Consider the following 18910-nt stretch of genomic DNA (forward strand, 5'->3'; position numbering starts at 1 on the left):
CTGGGCACCCAAAGATCAAAAGGCCACCATCAAGAAGTGTGAAGAGGCTGACGCTTTCTACTTGCAGGCTAATAATTTAGCCCGTCAATGTTTCATGGATATAGCAGCAATGAGACTTCTATTTCAGAAACAAAAGACTTGAGTGCTCACAGAAATATCAGCTCACAGAGTATCAGTGTTTTTGATAAATTGGGCTAGTCCCTCAAGCTCAGTTCTCAGAATGAGATGCAAAGGTGGACTGATGACCAACTCTATTGCACTACAGAGGAGGAGCCCTGATGTTAGAAAAGTGAATATTTTATATTGGACAGTAAATATACCTGCCCCTGCTATTAAGAGAGACACTATAATCTAAAATTGTAAGCAATTGTGCCCTTTAGTTCAGAGAAGACATTATTTTGTTCGAAGAATTTTTTAAAATGAAAAGTTTGGAAAGGTAGCCCAGAACAAAGGCAGTCAGTGCCTCTGCTTGTAAGACATGCATGAATGTGGGAGCCTCATGGAGAATTGTCTCCTGGCAGTGACAGCCTTGAGAAGGCACTATTGTGAAGAAGAGGATGAGACTTGGAAGAAGGAAGCATTCTGTGGAGTCTAGTGGTGAAGGGATATACGAAAGAAGGCTGTGGAATTCAATCCGATAAAAACAAAACCAGAAGATACATCAACTTTGACAACATAAACTAGCAAAAAAAAACCCAAAAAGTATTTGTCTTATCAGCATCCTCTTGAGCTAAGAAACCTAGTAAGAAATTCTCAGCATCTATATATAGACAACTGCTATTCCCAGTCCATGAAATGATTATAAAATGGACAGTTGACAACCACTAAAAACTACAAGAAGAAAAACAGAAAGTAAGAATCAAAAGATTTTAGCTGATTAAAATATTCTCTAAAAAGCCAAACATGAAGTTCAGGAAAACTGTAATAAAACAGCTATCCCAACAAGCATTAAACATCTCTAAATAAGCATTTTTAGATATAAAATGGACCTTAAATCATGAATTCAAGAAAACCCAGAGTAGAAGTGAGCAAAATAACAGTGTAAGGTGAGATATGACCAAATTCAGGAAAAAAAATTGGAAAAAAAAAAGATAAAAATTGTCTCATAGGTAAAGGCCAAATTACATGGTATCCAAGGAGGGATAGATCTGACTACAAGTCTCATAAGAGATTTTGAGTAGAGAGACAAAAATATAATGAAATAAATAGTATCCAAAAGAAAGTGCTCGATATAGAACAGTGAAAAAAAAATTCAGTACATATTTGATTTTTCTGAACAAGAAAAATAAAACAATGAAATAAAACTAGCATTTAAAGTATAATGAAAGTAAAAAAAAAAATGAAGTCTTAATCTTATTGTTGAAAGATTCCCCCTGCCACCATATACCTTCAAAATTACAAGATAGAGTCTAGTAAGACTATTCAGTTTTTAAGAATCAGTCCTCTGGGGGAAAAAGGAAATACCAAGAAACTAGTTTCTTGACTGAAACAAAGAAGAAAGACAAAAATGACACAGCATTTAAAAAACAATAAGGAAAATATGAGTAAAGAATCTTATATCCAACTAAGCTGTTTTACATGTATCAAAACTAAAGGAAAATTTGGCAAAAGGACTGCTGATGAATATTAAAATAGTAGATCTAAGAATATACTCAAGATTAAAACAAAAGTGAGAACAAGTGTGGAAAAGTATTATCTAAATATGGGTTCTGACAAAATAAAAGTAATTTTAAAAGTTATAGGAGAAGGAAAAAAGTAAAAATTAGAATAAGTTCATTGCTGCATAGACTATAGATAGGAGTCAAAGAGTCTAATTTAAATCTAACAAACCAAGGAGGAGAAACCTAACTCAGGGGGAAAAGAGATCAAGGGAATTTTAAGAGTTATTAGCAAAGAGTTAGGCACCTACTAGAATCAAAATACAAGGTTTTCTAAATGCAAAAGTAAGTACTAAAAACAAGCAAAGAAGACAGATCAAGTGGGGAAAGAAACACAGTAAATCTAAAGTTAATATTAAATAATAAGACAGAACTGACAACAAACATACTGATCATATCGACAAATGTAAATGGGTTTAACTCGGCTGTTTCATGAACAAGATATTGATCATGGCTTACCAAGCAAAACCCATCTCTGTGCTGAGTAGAAAAGACACTCCAAAACCAAACGATCCTGAGAGGCTCACAGGGTTTGGGCTAAGAGACAAATAAAAACATCAGTAGGAGTGCTGGGGTTGATTTCAGCAAGGTAGAATTCAGGTGCCAATCATTAAAGGAGACAAGTTAGTACTTTGTGAAGTTAACTGGATATAAATACACTTGATGACATACCAAGTCTCTGGCCATTGAACTGAAAATGTCAGAAAACATTAAGCCTCAGTATCTAAACACAAAGTCTCACTTATGAAATTATTCTCAAAATTGATCTTGACTTGCTCTGTTTCAGTAATGGGCAGATATTCCATCAGGTATATAGCACATATGAATTTCACTTTTTTTCTTAAGTCCCTATTAAAGTACCAAGAAACAAACTCTTTAAACCATCATTAATCCACAAGAACACAGAGAATTGGGAGAGAAGACAACTTAGATAAATTTTTTTTCATTCAGTTTTTGGAAAAAGAAAAGCAGAAGTTGTAACTGAACAACTGGAGCCGAGGAAGTTAAAGCCTACGTCTTTAGACAGAGACGCTGCCAAGAAGTGAGGCCAATTTGCTGCCATAGAATGAATCTCTGAGAGGCTGAGCATTTGAAAGGAGTGAAAAAGTGTTGAAACAAGGGAACTGATTTGCTCTCTGATTTTGGAGCATTTGAATCCCTGAGGTCTGTTTTCAGGAGAACCTGGGCAGCCAGGCAACTATCTTAGTACCCACACCATGGCCAGAGGCTGATTCTTTTGGGACGATGAAACCCAAAGTCTCTGGATTCAGGGACAAGAGGCACAGAAGAAGTCTGGGGTGGGGGCGAAGGGTTGCATGAAAATCTACATAGTAAATAAACTGTAAATAGTCTGAGAGCTGTTCCCTCCCTTTTGCTCTAAATAGTACAGCCATTTGTATATCTCAAGATTGGTAGTTGGAAAAACCCTTACTAGAAAAACTGAACAGCCAGAAAAGACCAATGATTAGAAATTCTGAGGTAGTAAAGAAGGTTCTAGGAAAAAGACTGTATGGTTGGCCCTTTGGCCAACAATCCAGATTGGAGATTGGAGAAGGAAATTGCAACCCACTCCAGTGTTCTTGCCTGGAGAATCCCAGGGACGGGGGAGCCTGGTGGGCTGCCGTCTATGGGGTTGCACAGAGTCGGACACGACTGAAGTGACTTAGCAGCAGCCAGATTGGAGAGAAGGACAGGGAACCCAAGAAGTGAGGATGTTATCTGATGGCGTTGACTGTAGAACAAAAAGCCTACTATGGGTAGGTTTTCTCTGTGAGAAGGGCTTCTAGAAAGACCAACTGAAGTGGCAGAGCAACTTTAACTTCAGTAAGGGATAGTATTCTTAGGAAAGACATTTTGACTGGACTGAATTACTTGGTTCAACAGTGAATAATATCTGGAGCAATAATAACAGTGTAGAAAAATTACTCTATTTCTGGAGGGAAAGTGTTATTTTGCTTGGGTGCATATCAAAAGTTTTAAGTTCTTCTGTAGTTTCACTCAATATTCCACTTTTAGGAATTTACCCTAAGAATATAAAAGCGAATGTGTACAAAGATTTAAATATAAGCCTGTCTGTTGTAGCGCTGTTCCTAATAGTAAAAAATTAAATACAACCGGAATGTCTCAAATAGGAAATCAGTTAAATCAGTAGTGATATGGCTTAATAATTGGATACTGTAGAGATGAATATTTACTCAGGAAGATATACCTACTTAAAATTTTTCATAAGCAACTTTTTCTCTATAGTCTCATTTTTATGGAAAAAGGATAAAAAAAGAAGTAGAGAGAGATCTGGAAACTTCAATTAGTAGACATTTCGAGAGTTAGTACTAAACTTGAGTTTTCTTTTCTTTCTTTTCATCTGTATTTGCAAATACTAAAGCTGTCTGCATAATTGCAGTGACTGTTAAATTTGACACACACAGAAAGCACTGACTTATAACTCATGTTTTAATTAGAAAATAGAAACTATTTTCAAAAAGAAAGAGAGAGACAAGAATAAGAGGATGGCATGGCAGCAGGTTAATTTCTAATGATCAGAGAAATTTTCTGCTTAGCAGAGGAGTAATCTTTCAGGCTAAATTAATCTCTACTCAGTCATTCAATAAATATTTGAGGGCATTTACCACATTTACTCACTATATCAGCTCTTTTCCTATAAAGAGCAGTTAACCTTTAGGCAGATAAGACAGAAGCTATTGGAAATAACCAAGAATCATATGCTGAAGTTAATATTTCTGCGTAGCTTGTAATCTACTTTAAATTTAGATATGAGTGAAAGGACTATCTAAGCTGCATAAAATACTAAGTAGTATAAATCTGATTATGAATAAGGGCACCCTGAGTATCATATTCAAATATTGATGACAAGGACAGTGTAGCGTGGGAAACTCATCTAAGTTTTGTTGCGATTATTTACATTTCCTTTCCTGTTTATATTCTAAAATTAAGTATACAGAGTAAAATAAAAAAATTTTTAAAGACAAATCATCCAAATGATTGGAGTCTTACATTTTATTTCACTTTAATATTTTCTGCAATAATTGAAAACACTGAGCTGGTAATATAAGGAAAATAATGGAACTTACATGCTTAGAACAATGTAAATAATTGAGTTTGGAAAGCAGATATCTCCAGCTTAGAAATATATCCTAGATATAAAACGGAAAATTGATTCTACACTGCAGTTGCCTTGGAAGGTGAGGTGATGCAACTTAAGTAATTACAGTCCTTCCTTAACAAAGCAATGTATTCAGAATATAAAGTGAGCACAGCATTTCAATATAAAAATTAGCAAATGACATAAATGACTAAGAGCAGGGAAAATACATTTTATTTCAAACAAATTCTGAACATAACTTCCCTACTTTCTAAAGTAAACTTAGGTTTGAACAGAGATGTACATAGTATTTGAAATATTAATAGAAGCCTACCAGCAATGAAAAAACCCAATTCACTAAGGGTATTAAACTTAATGGACAGAGGAACCTGGTGAGTTCCAGTCCCTGGGATTGCAAAGAGTCGGACATGACTGAGTGAGTTTCATTTCATTAAACTTAAAATTTCATTTATATGAAGGAATAAAAGAGAAAGACCCAAACCAAAACCAAATCGAATTTTCCAAACTCAAGTCTCTTCATTTTTCTGTGTTCTTTCCTCACTTAGTGTTTTGATACAACTTCCTGTCAGGGCAGCATAAAGACAGTTGTCAATTCATTACTTCTAAATTGCCCTGAAAACTGGAATTTTGCTAACACATATCTTCCATTCTGTTGCTTGCCTTTGAACTGCGTCAAATTCAAGCCACGAAAACTAAATGTACTGCCTTAGGAGGGTCCATGTATTTAATAACCACATCGGAGGACAAGCCATTAGCTTAAACTCTGAAGCCTTCTGCAAAAAAAGGCAACTCTTAAGAGTTGCCACACACAGTAAGTACAGACTTGTAACTCATTCAGCTGGCTGTATGTTTTTTGTGGCCTGACTGGGGCCTAGTTAGACCTCCAAGAGAGCTCTGTGCCTCCACAATTAATACCAAAAATGTTTCCACTGAGGTAAATTCTGGCAGATTCAATCTCCAGAGAGAAAATTTCATGCTGAGAGGTAGTATCAGTTCTTCCTAGAAAACTGACAAGTAGCTCCGTTGGAGAATTCTAACTTGCTATTTTTTCCAACATTATCTCCCCAAACACATCCTAGCATATAGTAGGAACTTTAGGAATGATTGTTGCATTGAATCAAATAAAAAGTTATGTAGGCATAAAGTATTAAAAACATTCAGAACAAAGGATATATTGTGGATGTCTTCTTGGGCATTTTGTTTAAGCTAGGCCTTAGTAAATGGGAAGTCTATGTTCATCCCATGGGTGCTGTTTGCATGAAAAAAAAAAAAAAAAAAAAAAACCTTTTCTGAAATGTGCTTAATGGAGTCTGGCTGAGAACACAAGTTTTCTAAAAACCCCCTGTCTTAGGTCTCTGTGAATGTATCCATCCAATAAAAGTTAATTTTATGCAATATATTACACATAAACACATGTTCAAGATGCTACTTTCTTATTTTGGAAAGAGAAGAGATTTAATTAGACTGTTGTCTAGAAGCCCAATGTAACTTTGATGTTTATTAGTTTGAAGAACTATAATTTCTGAAAAACTGACAGATCTGTCTCATGAATTTTAATACTGAAACTATTTAAATTAAACCATGACTAAGAGTTAGCAAAATTTATGAGAAAAAAATAGATGGTGATCTGTGAGGTTCAGTGAGTCTTTAAAATACTTATTCAGCATTTCAAAATTAATTTCTCTTTTATCTGACGAACCAATTTGAATGGATAGAAAATATGTCTGTCTGAGCAAGTAGATTTCTTCACCATGTGGATAGCAACTCTATAACTGGGCTTTTATTCTGCCCTTCCAGAACAGTTTAATTTAGAGTCAGGTAAGAAGTAGGTTAAAAACAGAGGCCAAAAGAATTGTAAAAATGCTGATAATATCATAAAAATGATTGTGTTAGCTCTTGCTTACCACATAGTTTTGCTCCAACCAAAACATCTGCCTATCACCCCATAAACATCCCTATACTACTCTTCCCTTTATAAGCAAAAAATGAAGCTTTTTAGGGACCTTTAATAGTTAGCAGCTGTTTGGCTGCCAAATACTATATCTGGAGGGGAGTGTACTATTCATGTGGCAAAAAAGCCTATTGTTTAGTTTTCTTTAAGCCCACCAGTGTTTTACATAAAGACATTTAAATGCTTCGAACATGGGGAAAGACACAGGAGGTCCTTAACCAGTATATTGTTCCCAGAAGACAATGAAAAACAGAGATTGTAGTCGACCATGTTCAATATATAGGATGAACGAGTGCTAACGTAAATGGGTTTGATGCCAGTTAAAGGGCGTACGTCATGGGAATTTAACATTCATTTTACTCTACTGAGATTATCTCTACTTGAGTCTACAATGAATCATAATAGTTTTTCTTGCTAGGTAATAATTATAATTTCTGAATACATTATTTTAAAAAATACTTACATTTCTTAAAATGAACATTAGAACAAGGGGAAAAAAAAATCTGCTTTAGAAAAATTCAAACAGGAGCTGGTCTTGTAAGAGAACATCAAAGCCAGGATGACCCCAGGATTATCATACGTTGAGTGGGATTTTTTTTTTTTTTTTTTGATGTAGACCATTTCTTTCCAAGTTTTTATTGAATCTGTTACAGTATTGTTTCTGATTTATGTTTTAGTTTTTCGGCCTGGAGGTGTGTGGGACCTTAGTTCTCTGACGAGGGATCAAACCTGTACTCCTTGCACTGGAAGATGAAATCTTAACCATTGGACCACCAGGGAAGTCCCTGGGTTGCTTTTTAAATAATGTGACTTGAGGTTCTGTTAACAGGAAATATAAAAACCATAAAATATTAATTTACTGTGATAGTGTCTCACTGGGATCAAAGTTGTTTCCTCCGCTCCTTTACTTTAAAAAGAAGTTTGGTATGACAGCTAGTCATACCAGTGTATCACCTTCATGAGGTGGCAAATTTTACCCTTGCAGAACCTAAAATGGTTCAAGTAGAAAGGGTTTGCTTTAGGAGAGAAGTAGGGGAAGATGACCGGCACTCACTATTCAGTTCCCACCCTGTGGTCTCTCACAGCCCTCCTTTCTTCCTGTCTCTCTCACCTCCCCTGAGATGAAGGCATGGGCTGCAGCCTTCATCCACCTATCCTTCTTCTGGACCCCAAGTTGTATACACTAAAAACATTAACCTGTAAACCATCTCCTGAGCATTTTAAATTACTGTCAAAGGACCTATCTCTCTCATTCTCTTAGAAAAACAAAAATTTTACTACTGTAGAAAAAACTATGTTAACTACTAAATTCTGAGTAATTTTCATCATAGGTAAATGGAGAGAATCTAAACATTAATTTGGGTTGCTGAGGAGAGGAGGCAACAGAATGGGACTCAGGAGCTTACAGTCTTTATAATTCTCCACATGGAAAGAAATGGTGTGTGTGTGGGAGAGGGACAGAGGAGATCCCTACCTTTTTGCATCATGGTTATACAGAAGGAAAAGCTTCATAGCGTATATAAAGATACGTAGGGTATACGTATCTTCAAAATGCAGAAACAATAGATTTGTCTGCCTTCCTTCCTTTTTTCCTTTCCTTTCTTCCACTTGTTTAACTTTAAACTGGTAAAATTTGCCACATATTGACCTTTGCTACCAAAGGAGAATGGGGTATCATCTTTCCGAGAAATCATTCAATGTCATATTTTGTCTTCTACACTTCTATAATATTTTCAGTATCTTAGAGGTTGTCAATAAAATCAGTTAATATTCAAACTACTCCTGTGAAGTGAATTCCTATTTTACTTACACATTTTATAACAAGTTATATGAAATTGATCAATGCTTATTGTAGACCTACTGCTAAAGTGGGTTATATGCCAATTTCTTTTCCTTGAGGTAGATAAAATCTTATTTTAAGAAGATTTTAAGAAGATATCTTAAGAAGATAAGACTTATACATACAGCGTAAATTATAGAATAATAAAGAGTAGTACATAGTAAAATGTTTGTTATATAATTAAAGGCTAAAATGCTTGTTATTGATACTGAATACAACTGGTAGAGAGGAATGGGAGAAATCAGCATTTCTACATATATTCAAACTTCTGGTCACCACCCCCTTCCCTGCCAATTTCAGACACTGTGACTGGATTAGCTGATTGTGAGCCCTTGTTCAGAAATCTTAATGGCTTCCCTTGTGCACAGTTGTGATTTTCACAGTGGAAGTACACATGAGCTTCTTTTAATGAAAAAATTTCATAATCTAAGAATCCTGAGACTATGTCTCCAGATGCACAGGTTATGAGAATCCAAGTTTGAGTACTCCTGAGTTGAGAACCTGAGGGTAATTATTTCTTTAAATTACCCTTCACTTGAAAGAAGTTGTCTTCACAGCCAGAGAAACATTGGCCTGTATAATTAACCCTCAGCTGTTTAGTCTCTCACTCAAGACGTAGTTTGTATCCCATACTGGGTGTGGAAGTCAAGCTGAACTACTCACGGGTCCAATACAAGTCCTCAATTTACCTACACGACTTTTCTGTATACTTTGTGCCTTCAGCCTGGAATATTCTTTCATTTTTCTCTTTTTCCATCAATCCCCCTATTTTTTTTTTTTGCCAGAAATTAAGTCAAATAAATCCTTCACACTCATCTTAATGCTCATTAATAGGATTCTTACCTTCCTCTCATATCTCAGGGCAGATTATCTGTGCCTCTTTTATGAGACAAAACGTTCAACATACATTATACTTAGGGGTATGTGTGTATGCGTGGTTTTTTACTTCTAAACTGCAAACAGCTAGAGGAAAAGGACTGGATCCAATTCACCACCTAGAAGCGACTGGCAGAACATCTTGTGCCAAATAAGAAGTCGAAGAAATAACTATATGAGTCAATGAATAGATTGAAGCTTGAGAAAAGCCAGAAACGATCATAGAATATAGCAAGTGACTGAAAAAGGAGTTTTTTGATAAGGGGCTTAGTAAATTTCTCACCCTATACCTGAGCTAAGGATTTAATAACTCAGGAGAGAAGGTATAGCTACTCTTCATCTTATTAATGAAATAGGTTGCTTCCTAGGAGAAAATGTGTGCTCTTCAAGAGAAATTATCTTAAGATCCAAACTTGTCAAGGGAAATTTACCAAACATGTTAAAAAATATCAAATCTGTTCAAATACTCCATGCTGTTATCTACAATGTCAGCTTTCTTATCAACTAAAGAGTTGATACCTGTATCTGGATATCTGTATCCAGATAAGTTCCAGGGCTTCCTTGGTAGCTCAGATGGTAAAGAATCTGCCTGCAATGCAGGAGACCCAAGTTCGATACCTGGGTTGGGAAAATCCCCTGGAGAAGGGAATGGCAACCCACTCCAGTGTTCTTGCCTAGGAAATTCCATGGACAGAAGAGCCTGGCAGTCCAAAGTCCATGGGGGTTTCAAAGAGTTGGACATGACTTAGTGACTAACACTAGATAAGTTCTCATCTACTCAGTAGACTCAAACATTTTGTCTGAAAGCTGAAGTGCTCCAATTAGAATATTTCTAGTAGAGGCATACATTCTGTAAATAAAGTATCTGCAATTACCTTTCAGAATCTTCTGACTGATTGGTGAACATGACCAGTTTCTCTTCGTGTTTCTTGTTTTTATTTAAGAGTGGTCCACATGGAATCTAACAAAAAAAAAAGAAGGACTTGAGACTTGGCCATATCTCAAGGGAAGATAAATATATCCATCAGTGGAGGAGAAACCATCTATTAAACACATATTTCCCAAAAGCCATGTTTTTATTCTCATGTCTTGTTTTCAGCACTGCCAGTTAAGAGAAGACAGACTGTGAACTTGCCTTCTGTCTAGTTTCTATCAGAGGTAAAATACTGGGTGTAAACATGAGGACCCGGTCTTTCAGTTAAGGAAGAATCTCTTGACAGGGAGAAATTGTCCAGGAGCAAGTGAAGAAAGATGGACATTCCAATGTACGAGTCATAAACTGTTAATGTTGTCAGACTGACATGTTTGTAGTGCAATTAGCCATAGTCTAGGAATGAGTTTTCCAGGAGAGCCTAATGACCAATGACACGAAGAGCTTTCTTCTCAGAACCACATTCATTCCAACTTTTTATCCCATAGGAGTTAGTGATTATTTCCATGATTTTTAGGGTAAAAAGAACTAGTAATGTGATTATTAAAAAAAAGAAGAATTTTAGAGATGTATGTAAGACACAAAGTTTTTTCCATTTTCTACTTTTTTTCTTATTTAATATTAATTGTAACTTAAGCACCAAACTGTGGCCAAACATTATACAGACATCATAGTCCCTTGTGGGGATAAAAGTAGATTCTTGAGACTGAAGCACTGGAAGACTTGTGTATGTTTTAAAAGCCAATTCCTGCAGGCACTTTACACATTTGAAACGCATCTGGAAACCACTAATTGCTGTGATCCCATTAGAAATGTTAGGCAGTTCAGGTCTGTGGGAAACATGAAGCCCCTTTGTTTGAGTTTTATGAGTTTCTATTTAAGTGTAACAACAACCAAAAAAAAAAAAAGTTTGTTTGTTAAAATGCTCCAAGAAGGATTTGTTTTAGGTATTGGCAAGCTGCCTTTACATAGTGTGGGAGGGTGGCTTTGAATTTTGTTTTGTTTTCAGCTTGGGACAGCTGTTTAAAAGTCATCCATTACCACCATGGTCGGACATGACTGAAGCGACTTAGCAGCAGCAGCCAGTTACTAGATGAAAGCAAATGCCTTTAAGGACTGCTATAGGAATCAGGCCACCAACTAGTACAGCTATCTTTTATCTATATAAAATTGCAAAATTGCCCCATTTCTTCATGTGCCATTTTGGAAATACCGTACAATTCTGCAAATGCTTGAAAAGGCATGCAAGGGATATGCTACCTGACAAAGCATGACTTGCAATAAGGGTGCACTCTGAAATTTCCGGAAGATGAGGTTTTTAAAAGTTAATTCATTAATAAATTACAGTTGAACTAAGGTTTAAAAAATATCCTCAATTGTTTCATTATTCCTAAAATTACTTTTTAAAAAAATGTTAATTTTCCAGCAGACCTGAAATGGCACATGGAGTCCGAGTTTCAGAGAATTGTAGAATTTGAGACATTGGAGAATACTGAGAATTATGACACCATCATTTTTACAGAGGAAACAGAAGCTCAAAGAGGACAAATGATTTGGCTAATTAATGACTGACCTAGGATTAGATGTTAAGCCATTCAACCCCTAGTCCATGAATTTCTATTGCTGTCCCACAAGTGAACACTATACAGGTATAAGTCACATGTAATTTAAGTTTGAAATAGGTGAGATCTAGTGTTAATGTTAAAATATTTAAAAAGTAATATATAAATGAAACCTCATTAAAAAAAACATTTCTTAGGCAAGGACATTGCATTATTTGAATTCTGGTGCCGTCTATGGGGTCGCACAGAGTCGGACACAACTGAAGTGACTTAGCAGCAGCAGCAGTAGTAAAAAAAGAAAACCCCAAAATAGCCTGTGGAGAGGCAATTTCCAGACTTAAAAATATTATAGTTTAACACTCACAGATAATACCTCCAAGGCACTAGAAACAGATGAAATAGATAGTCTCAAATGTGTAATTTACTGAACACTGTATTTTCTTCTAAAGAGCCTTTTCATAGGCTGGAATTTTACACTTCTTATGCTTCTACCCAGGAAGTCAAAATATCAAAGAGTGATAATCAGAAAAGTCACTATTATGGGAATAATCATAATTTCTAATAATTGATCCATTTCTCCCATGGCGGGTATTTTTCCATTGGAACAAAAACAAGCAATCAGAGAAAGACACTCAGCAATGAAACTGATTCTCTTTCGAGTGGAAACAAATTAACCAAGTCAACCCTGAAGACACAGGGTCTTTCTCAGTATCAATGCCTCACTTTTTTTTAGTTGTAGAGAAAATGAACCACTTGAGAAGTGTCATAAGACTTAGCAAACATGTGTGTGCCTCTCTGCACTTTACTCATTACAAGTTATGGTGGTGTTAAACCATAAGATAAGGAATTCTACTGAAGTTCTTGCTCCTTTAATTTTTTACAAAATCAGCCTGGGAGGCCATGGATTTCCTGGATTTGAACTGGCTAATGTGGAGACATGAGAACAGGCAGGAACAAGGCATCTGTTACATGGAACTAGGAGACACAGTCTTCAGAACTCCCTATTCTAGAGCAGCACACCTCATCCTTCTGCAGCTCAACTGAGGTTCATTCATTCCTTGTAAAATGTGTAACTCAAACTTTTTGCTTTGCTAAACATGTTCGATATTTGAGGCAGATCCTAATTGGGATAACTAAATCAGACACAGAGCATGGTGAGCTTTCATTAAAGAGAACTGTACCTATCAAATAGTGAAAAGATAAAGAAAAGATAGGATACCTCTTAACCTTGGTCTTGGCCCATTCAATGTGAATTTCTCAGATAGCTTGTCCTGAAGTACTTAAAATATAAGCCAGTCAAGTTTACACTGCTGATTTTGATGTCTGCTTGCTATACTCTTATTTCTGTTAACTTTCAGGTAGAAATTAACAGTTCTTTCCTTTCTTTCATACTGTGACATTTGTCTCTACCCTGCAGGGACATCTGAGAAGCCATGGTTTCTCCCAGATATGTTGACATATGTGGTCCATGAAACACAGAACCTTACACTATCATTCTTGATGAGAAGTGTAACCATAATATGACTGCTCCCTGCAAACAAAGCTACTATGCATTAAATACTAAGACTTCTCTTCTGAAATTACTTCTAGAATCCATGGCACATTCTTTTGGAAATTTTTGGAAAAAGCCTAAATTATTTTGGCCTTTAAAAGTTTGGTAAATAAGGTGAAGACAGTAAAGCTAAGTAATATCAGTGGTTTAAATATATTAGTTTGTAAACTTTATATTTAGTGAAAAATATTAGTTTGTAAACTTTTTTTTTTTAACTTTTAAAATTTTACAAACTTTTGTTTTTTTTTTCATCTACAGGAGCAGAGTATAGCACAGTGATTAAGAACAGACTCGGAAACAAGACTGCCCAAATGTAATCCTTTCCCCTCTGATGACTGTTGACTAAGGTGTTACAACCTTTGTATGTCTCTGTTTGCTCTTAGGTAAGGTGGGGATAATAGTATCTGCCTCATTTAGTAATGAGGCTAAAATATGTTGATACATGTAATATTTATACAGTAGTGCCTGGTGTGTAGCTAGCACACTATACTTGTTTATGGGTGTCATTGTAATGGAGTCTTAGGATGAAGGAGGCAAATAACTGTGGTCATTTCACCCCCTTGACTCATGGTGGGTGAAAGGATCTCATATTGGGAGAGCTTGGGGTGTGGGGATAGGTATAGATGATATCTTCTAAGGTTCATTTTGACTCTAAGCTTCTCTCTTCTAAGATTCCAAGTAAATAGGTATTTGCTTTCAAAGAATTCATCATCCGGTTGAGAAAATAGGATGCTAAGTCTTAGAGGCCCAAATCTAGGTGTTACTTATTTTCATATAGCCAGGATCCTACCTGGTACTTATATCACAGTGAGGATCAAATATTTTAACAGTAGAATTAAGAAGGATACCTAATTGTATAAAAGATGTGTGAAATGTGAAAATGTGAGAGAGATGTGAAAATAAAAAGTGACTGATATTGACAAGTAAAAATTTGAGGATAATAGGTTTTACTATGGCCAACAGCAGTTGCTCAGATATTTTTGGTGGATTTATTTTTACCATTTGCATGAAAGAAATTTGAAAACAAAATAACTTAAATTTTTACTTAAAGTTGTTTTATACTTTTGTTTTCCTAAGGGAAAATTAGTATAAGCCATGTGTAATTTCTGGAAACAAAAGATTTACAATTAAAGACCACGGAAGTTAGAGTACCTAACTGGTTTACAGCATCCTCCCGGCTAAAACCAGAAACATTTGTTTACATAATTTGGTTAATTTTTTTTCCTCTTCTCTTCCCCTACCAGTTTTTCCTCTTTTCAAGGAGTTTCTTACTGCTCAAGAAACAGCTGTTGCTTTCTGTTTAACTAAACCAAAAGATGTCTTAGATTTTTGGATGGATTTCAGTACCTCAGTGAAGATCATAAACTGATTGTTTAAGCAGAAGTTTACAGAATTCACAGTTCCAAAATAACCCAACTTTAGAGGATAAACTTACTTTTGGAAGTAAACCAAGTTTTATGAATGTTTTGCCATTTGTGGTGACAGCTTTTAATACACTTGGCTTTTTTAAAGTCAGGTTCAAGGACTAGGGTGTGAGCATTACTAGTCATAGTCAACAATGCAGAAATGGGTTTTACAGATCTTGAAAATATCACATTAAAAAATTGCCAAAGAATTCTTCTACCACTGTATAAGTTTGTTTTGTTGATCAAGACTATGCTATACCGTTGAAATGTGTCAAAATAAATGTGCAATTAAAGGCATGAAAGATTAACTTAAAACAGAACCTGAAGCTGACAAGTGATTTTTATCAACATAAAATATTCTGCCCTCTGGGGTATATAATTTAGAACTCATAATTCTTACTCAGAAAATCTGTTTCATTCCAGAGGCCACCTTAACTAAATTAAAAATTAAATGTTAACCAGGTTCAAATACATTTAGGATGAAATGTCCTAGGCAAGTACTAAACCATCATGAAAATGATTATCCTTATATCTATATGTCATAAATAACATTTTATAAGACAGTATGCTGAAAAACATACATATACATACATACACTCATACTTACATATTTTAAATCAGTTATATTGATTTAAAAAAATGATATATTTTAGTCTAATATACATAAATGCTTTCTCATCATCACATAAGAGACTTACAGGTACTCAGCGGATCAAAAACTTGGTTAAAATTGAGACTCATGAAGAATAATATATTAATACCATATTCATTCATTGTCACTTAAGATACACAAGTGTGCACGAGTTGCCAAGCCTTCTTTTCTCAGAAGGGGTCTATTGATGGTATTTCACATAGACAGTCAGGCCCACAACAAACCCTCCGTGAATTCTAGTTTTAGTTTCTTTACAAGGGAACTAGAATTGTAAGCCATTTCAATGCTGTCTGAAAATAGAATGCTTTTAGAACTTTATGATCTTTTTCCAATCTTTTAAATTTGCCTCACCCATATTTAATTTAAATTTGGCAAGTTACCTTCATTGGATGTTTCCAAGGTACTCAAATTAGTTTGCACTGAACAATTCTTTTATCCTTTTTTGTACTCATGAATCATCAGCTTATATACATTTTATTTAAATTATGTAATTACAAAAAAAAAATTTAAACTGCTCACACATTGCTTGGGGAAACAAATAAGACCTACTCTTGGTAAATGTGCCACTCAACTTTTAGAGGCAGAAATAAGTGAATGATGTCCTTAGCTATGAGCATGCAGTATGCCTTGAGTGCCAGTCTACATTTTTAGAGAGAGAATAGACAGCATAGTTAGTCCATGCTGAGCTGGTTAAGTAGAATCTGGAAAAAGAGCAATGATTTCAGTCAGGAGTGGGAAAATGCCTGCAGGGTCAGGAAGCTAAGATAAATTGATGACATTAGGTGGTGGAAGGGCCTGTGGAGAACAAGCAAATAAATGTCCTGCCTAAAGGCTTTAAAATTCACTAACACACACACACACACAAACACACACGCACAAGCAAAGTGAACAAACAAAAAACAATGCTCTTAAAAAATATTTCTGTTGACTTTCCACAACTATTAGGTCTATTTTTCATAGCCGTTTATAATTTTCAAAGCATCAATTTATTTGTTCCCAATATGCAGATAATCATGCGTACTTTTTTAGATACTTGCAATTACTAGTAAGAAAGAAACATAAGAAAAACACTAGATTAGAAAGCAGAATTTGAAGGAACTTTTATTATTTTTTTCTGGCCCCAATTCCTAAGTTAACTAGATGTAAAATTTTAAGCATTTTAATTATTTTGTCTAGATTTCAGCCCTCTTCTGCAGAATCAGGGCCCTACTGGATTACCTTTAATGTCCCTTGACTTCTAAAATTCTGTGATAATCACTGCCAAATACGCGCTGCCAGCACTGGGGACGCCGACCAGAATCACTGCTGGGTGAGCCTCTGCAGTGGGAAGGGGACACGGGGCTGCTCTTCTGTGTGTGTGTGTGTGTGCTCAGCCACTCAGTCGTGTTCAACTCTCTGCGACCCCGTGGATTGTAGCCTGCCAGGCTCCTCTGTCCTTGGGATTTCCCAGGCAAGAATACTGGAGTGGGTTGCTATTTCCTGCTCCAGGGCATCTTCCAGCCCAGGGACTGAGTCTGTATCTCTTTTGTCTCCTGCATCGACAGGTAGATTCTTTACCACTGCAGCACCTTGGAAGCCAGTCTTCTGTGTTTGGTTCTCCTTAAAATAGAATTAAGTGACTTGTACAAAACTCAAGAACAAATTGGGGAAAGAAGGGGCCAAATAAACTTCTGTTTATGCTTACTATTCTATTACATTGGCTGGTAAGAAATTATTTCAAGTATTTTATAGCTTCTTACCAAATGCTTGCAAACTACTGATGATATTTCACCTGGACCACTAAAATTGCATCCTAACTAGTTCGCTTCATCCCGGTTTTGGCTCCCTTCAGTCTGCTCTCTAAATTGTAGACCTAGTGATCTTTCCAAAATACATATTTGAGCTTGTCATCTCCCTTCTCTCTACCCCTAAAATAAACCACCCTCATGGCTTTCCATTACAGTGACCAAAGTCTTTATTGTCACTGAAAGGCTCTGCTTGTCTCAAACTGGTCACTATTGGATGTAGGAAGAGATGGTTCTTTCTTGTGGGGCAAATCTCCTGGTTTTGCAAGATGCTTGACATCACCGGCACCCAGTCATGATAACTGAAAATGCTCCCCTCTCCCCTATTGACCCAGAAGCACCTTCCAACCAGTTTTCTTATCACCCACTAGACTTTTTGTCAGTTCCTTGAAGGTGCCGTTCTCCCTTCTGCTGTAAACTTTGAAGCTGCTGTTACTTCCTTTTAGATGGCTCTTCCCCTCAGAGTAAATCTTTCCTGACTTCTATTGCACAGATTCCTTTAGCATGATTCTTAGAGCTGTATGCATCTGTCCTTTGGAGCATTTATCATAATTGTAATTTCACTATTTTGGTGTGTAAGCGAGTATCTGTTTAAGGCCATTCTTCTCCACTAGACTGTAAATTCTGTATTTTTTCATGTGTTTTGCGTACCTTGAATTCCCAGTGTCTGGTACAGTGCCTGTAATATGCTAAATGCACCACACTATTGAATGAATTGAAGAATATTAATTATGCCAGAAATTAGCTGTACATGGAACTGTAACATTTTTAATACAAAATATTGAATAAGATTTTCTAATACTACCTTGTGTGTGTGTGTATCAGTCACTCAGTCGTGTCCGACTCTGTGACCCCATGGACTGTAGCCCACCAGGCTCCTCTGTCCAAGGGATTCTCCAGGCAAGAGTACAACCTTAGTTTAGTCTAAATCACTCTTGAAACCTTTTTCTGTTCAAGTTTTACCCCCAGAGCTCCCTATTAAAACCATTTTATATTGAAAAAGGAATTCCCTTAGCCTGGAAAAAGGTCTATAAAGCATACCAGGTGTTTAAAAGAACAACCTAAATTTATAAGCAAACAGCTAATATTTCACTGAAATATTTCACAAAATTTCTATAAATTATAAATAAATAAGACATATGCTCAAGGCTTTTAAAGAATACAATAATGCCATTCAAAAAAAAAAATAAGCATTTGTTCTAGGTTTTCATTCATTTACTTTCTCTGGTAAGAAAGATTCCTATATCTAAACAAGTATTTAAGGCCCTTTGATTGTAGATGCGGAAGAAATTGGAAGAGAGGAAAATTACACTTTACTCTCATTTACAGTAATGATGAGGGAAATTAAAAATAAGAAAGAGATTTTGGGGTACCCATTGTTTGGCTAAACCAAAAAAAAAAAATTTAAAAGAAGGGCCGTGTTTTTTTTTTTTTTTTTCCACTTCATATTTCTGAGAAAGGTGCCAAATTAGGGGACTTTTATCATCTATTTCCTTCTAAGAAGCCTTCTTTGCTTTATGGTAGTAAAGTAAAATTCTTCACAACCACAGATTCTCTATTGTTCAAGCACTTCAGGG

The 18910-nt window shown here is 35.7% G+C and overlaps 1 protein-coding gene across 5 annotated transcripts in view; it reads right to left on the reverse strand.

Annotated features, from left to right (window-relative positions):
• TNIP3 (TNFAIP3 interacting protein 3) overlaps positions 1-18910 on the reverse strand; it is a 116593-nt gene that overhangs the window by 92718 nt on the left and 4965 nt on the right. For 4 of the 5 annotated variants that reach the window (XM_010858323.1, XM_010858324.1, XM_010858325.1 and 1 more), the window contains exon 2: positions 10322-10407. The exons of the other annotated variant lie outside the window; for it this stretch is intronic. In XM_010858323.1, the coding sequence (XP_010856625.1) occupies positions 10322-10353 (32 nt within the window). In that variant the 5' untranslated portion in view covers positions 10354-10407. The remainder of the gene's footprint in view (positions 1-10321; positions 10408-18910) is intronic. 5 annotated transcript variants of the gene reach the window in all.

The sequence above is a fragment of the Bison bison genome, unplaced genomic scaffold (assembly GCF_000754665.1).
Source record: "Bison bison bison isolate TAMUID 2011002044 unplaced genomic scaffold, Bison_UMD1.0 scf7180017864385, whole genome shotgun sequence".
In the NCBI taxonomy this organism is placed as follows: Eukaryota; Metazoa; Chordata; class Mammalia; order Artiodactyla; family Bovidae; genus Bison; species Bison bison.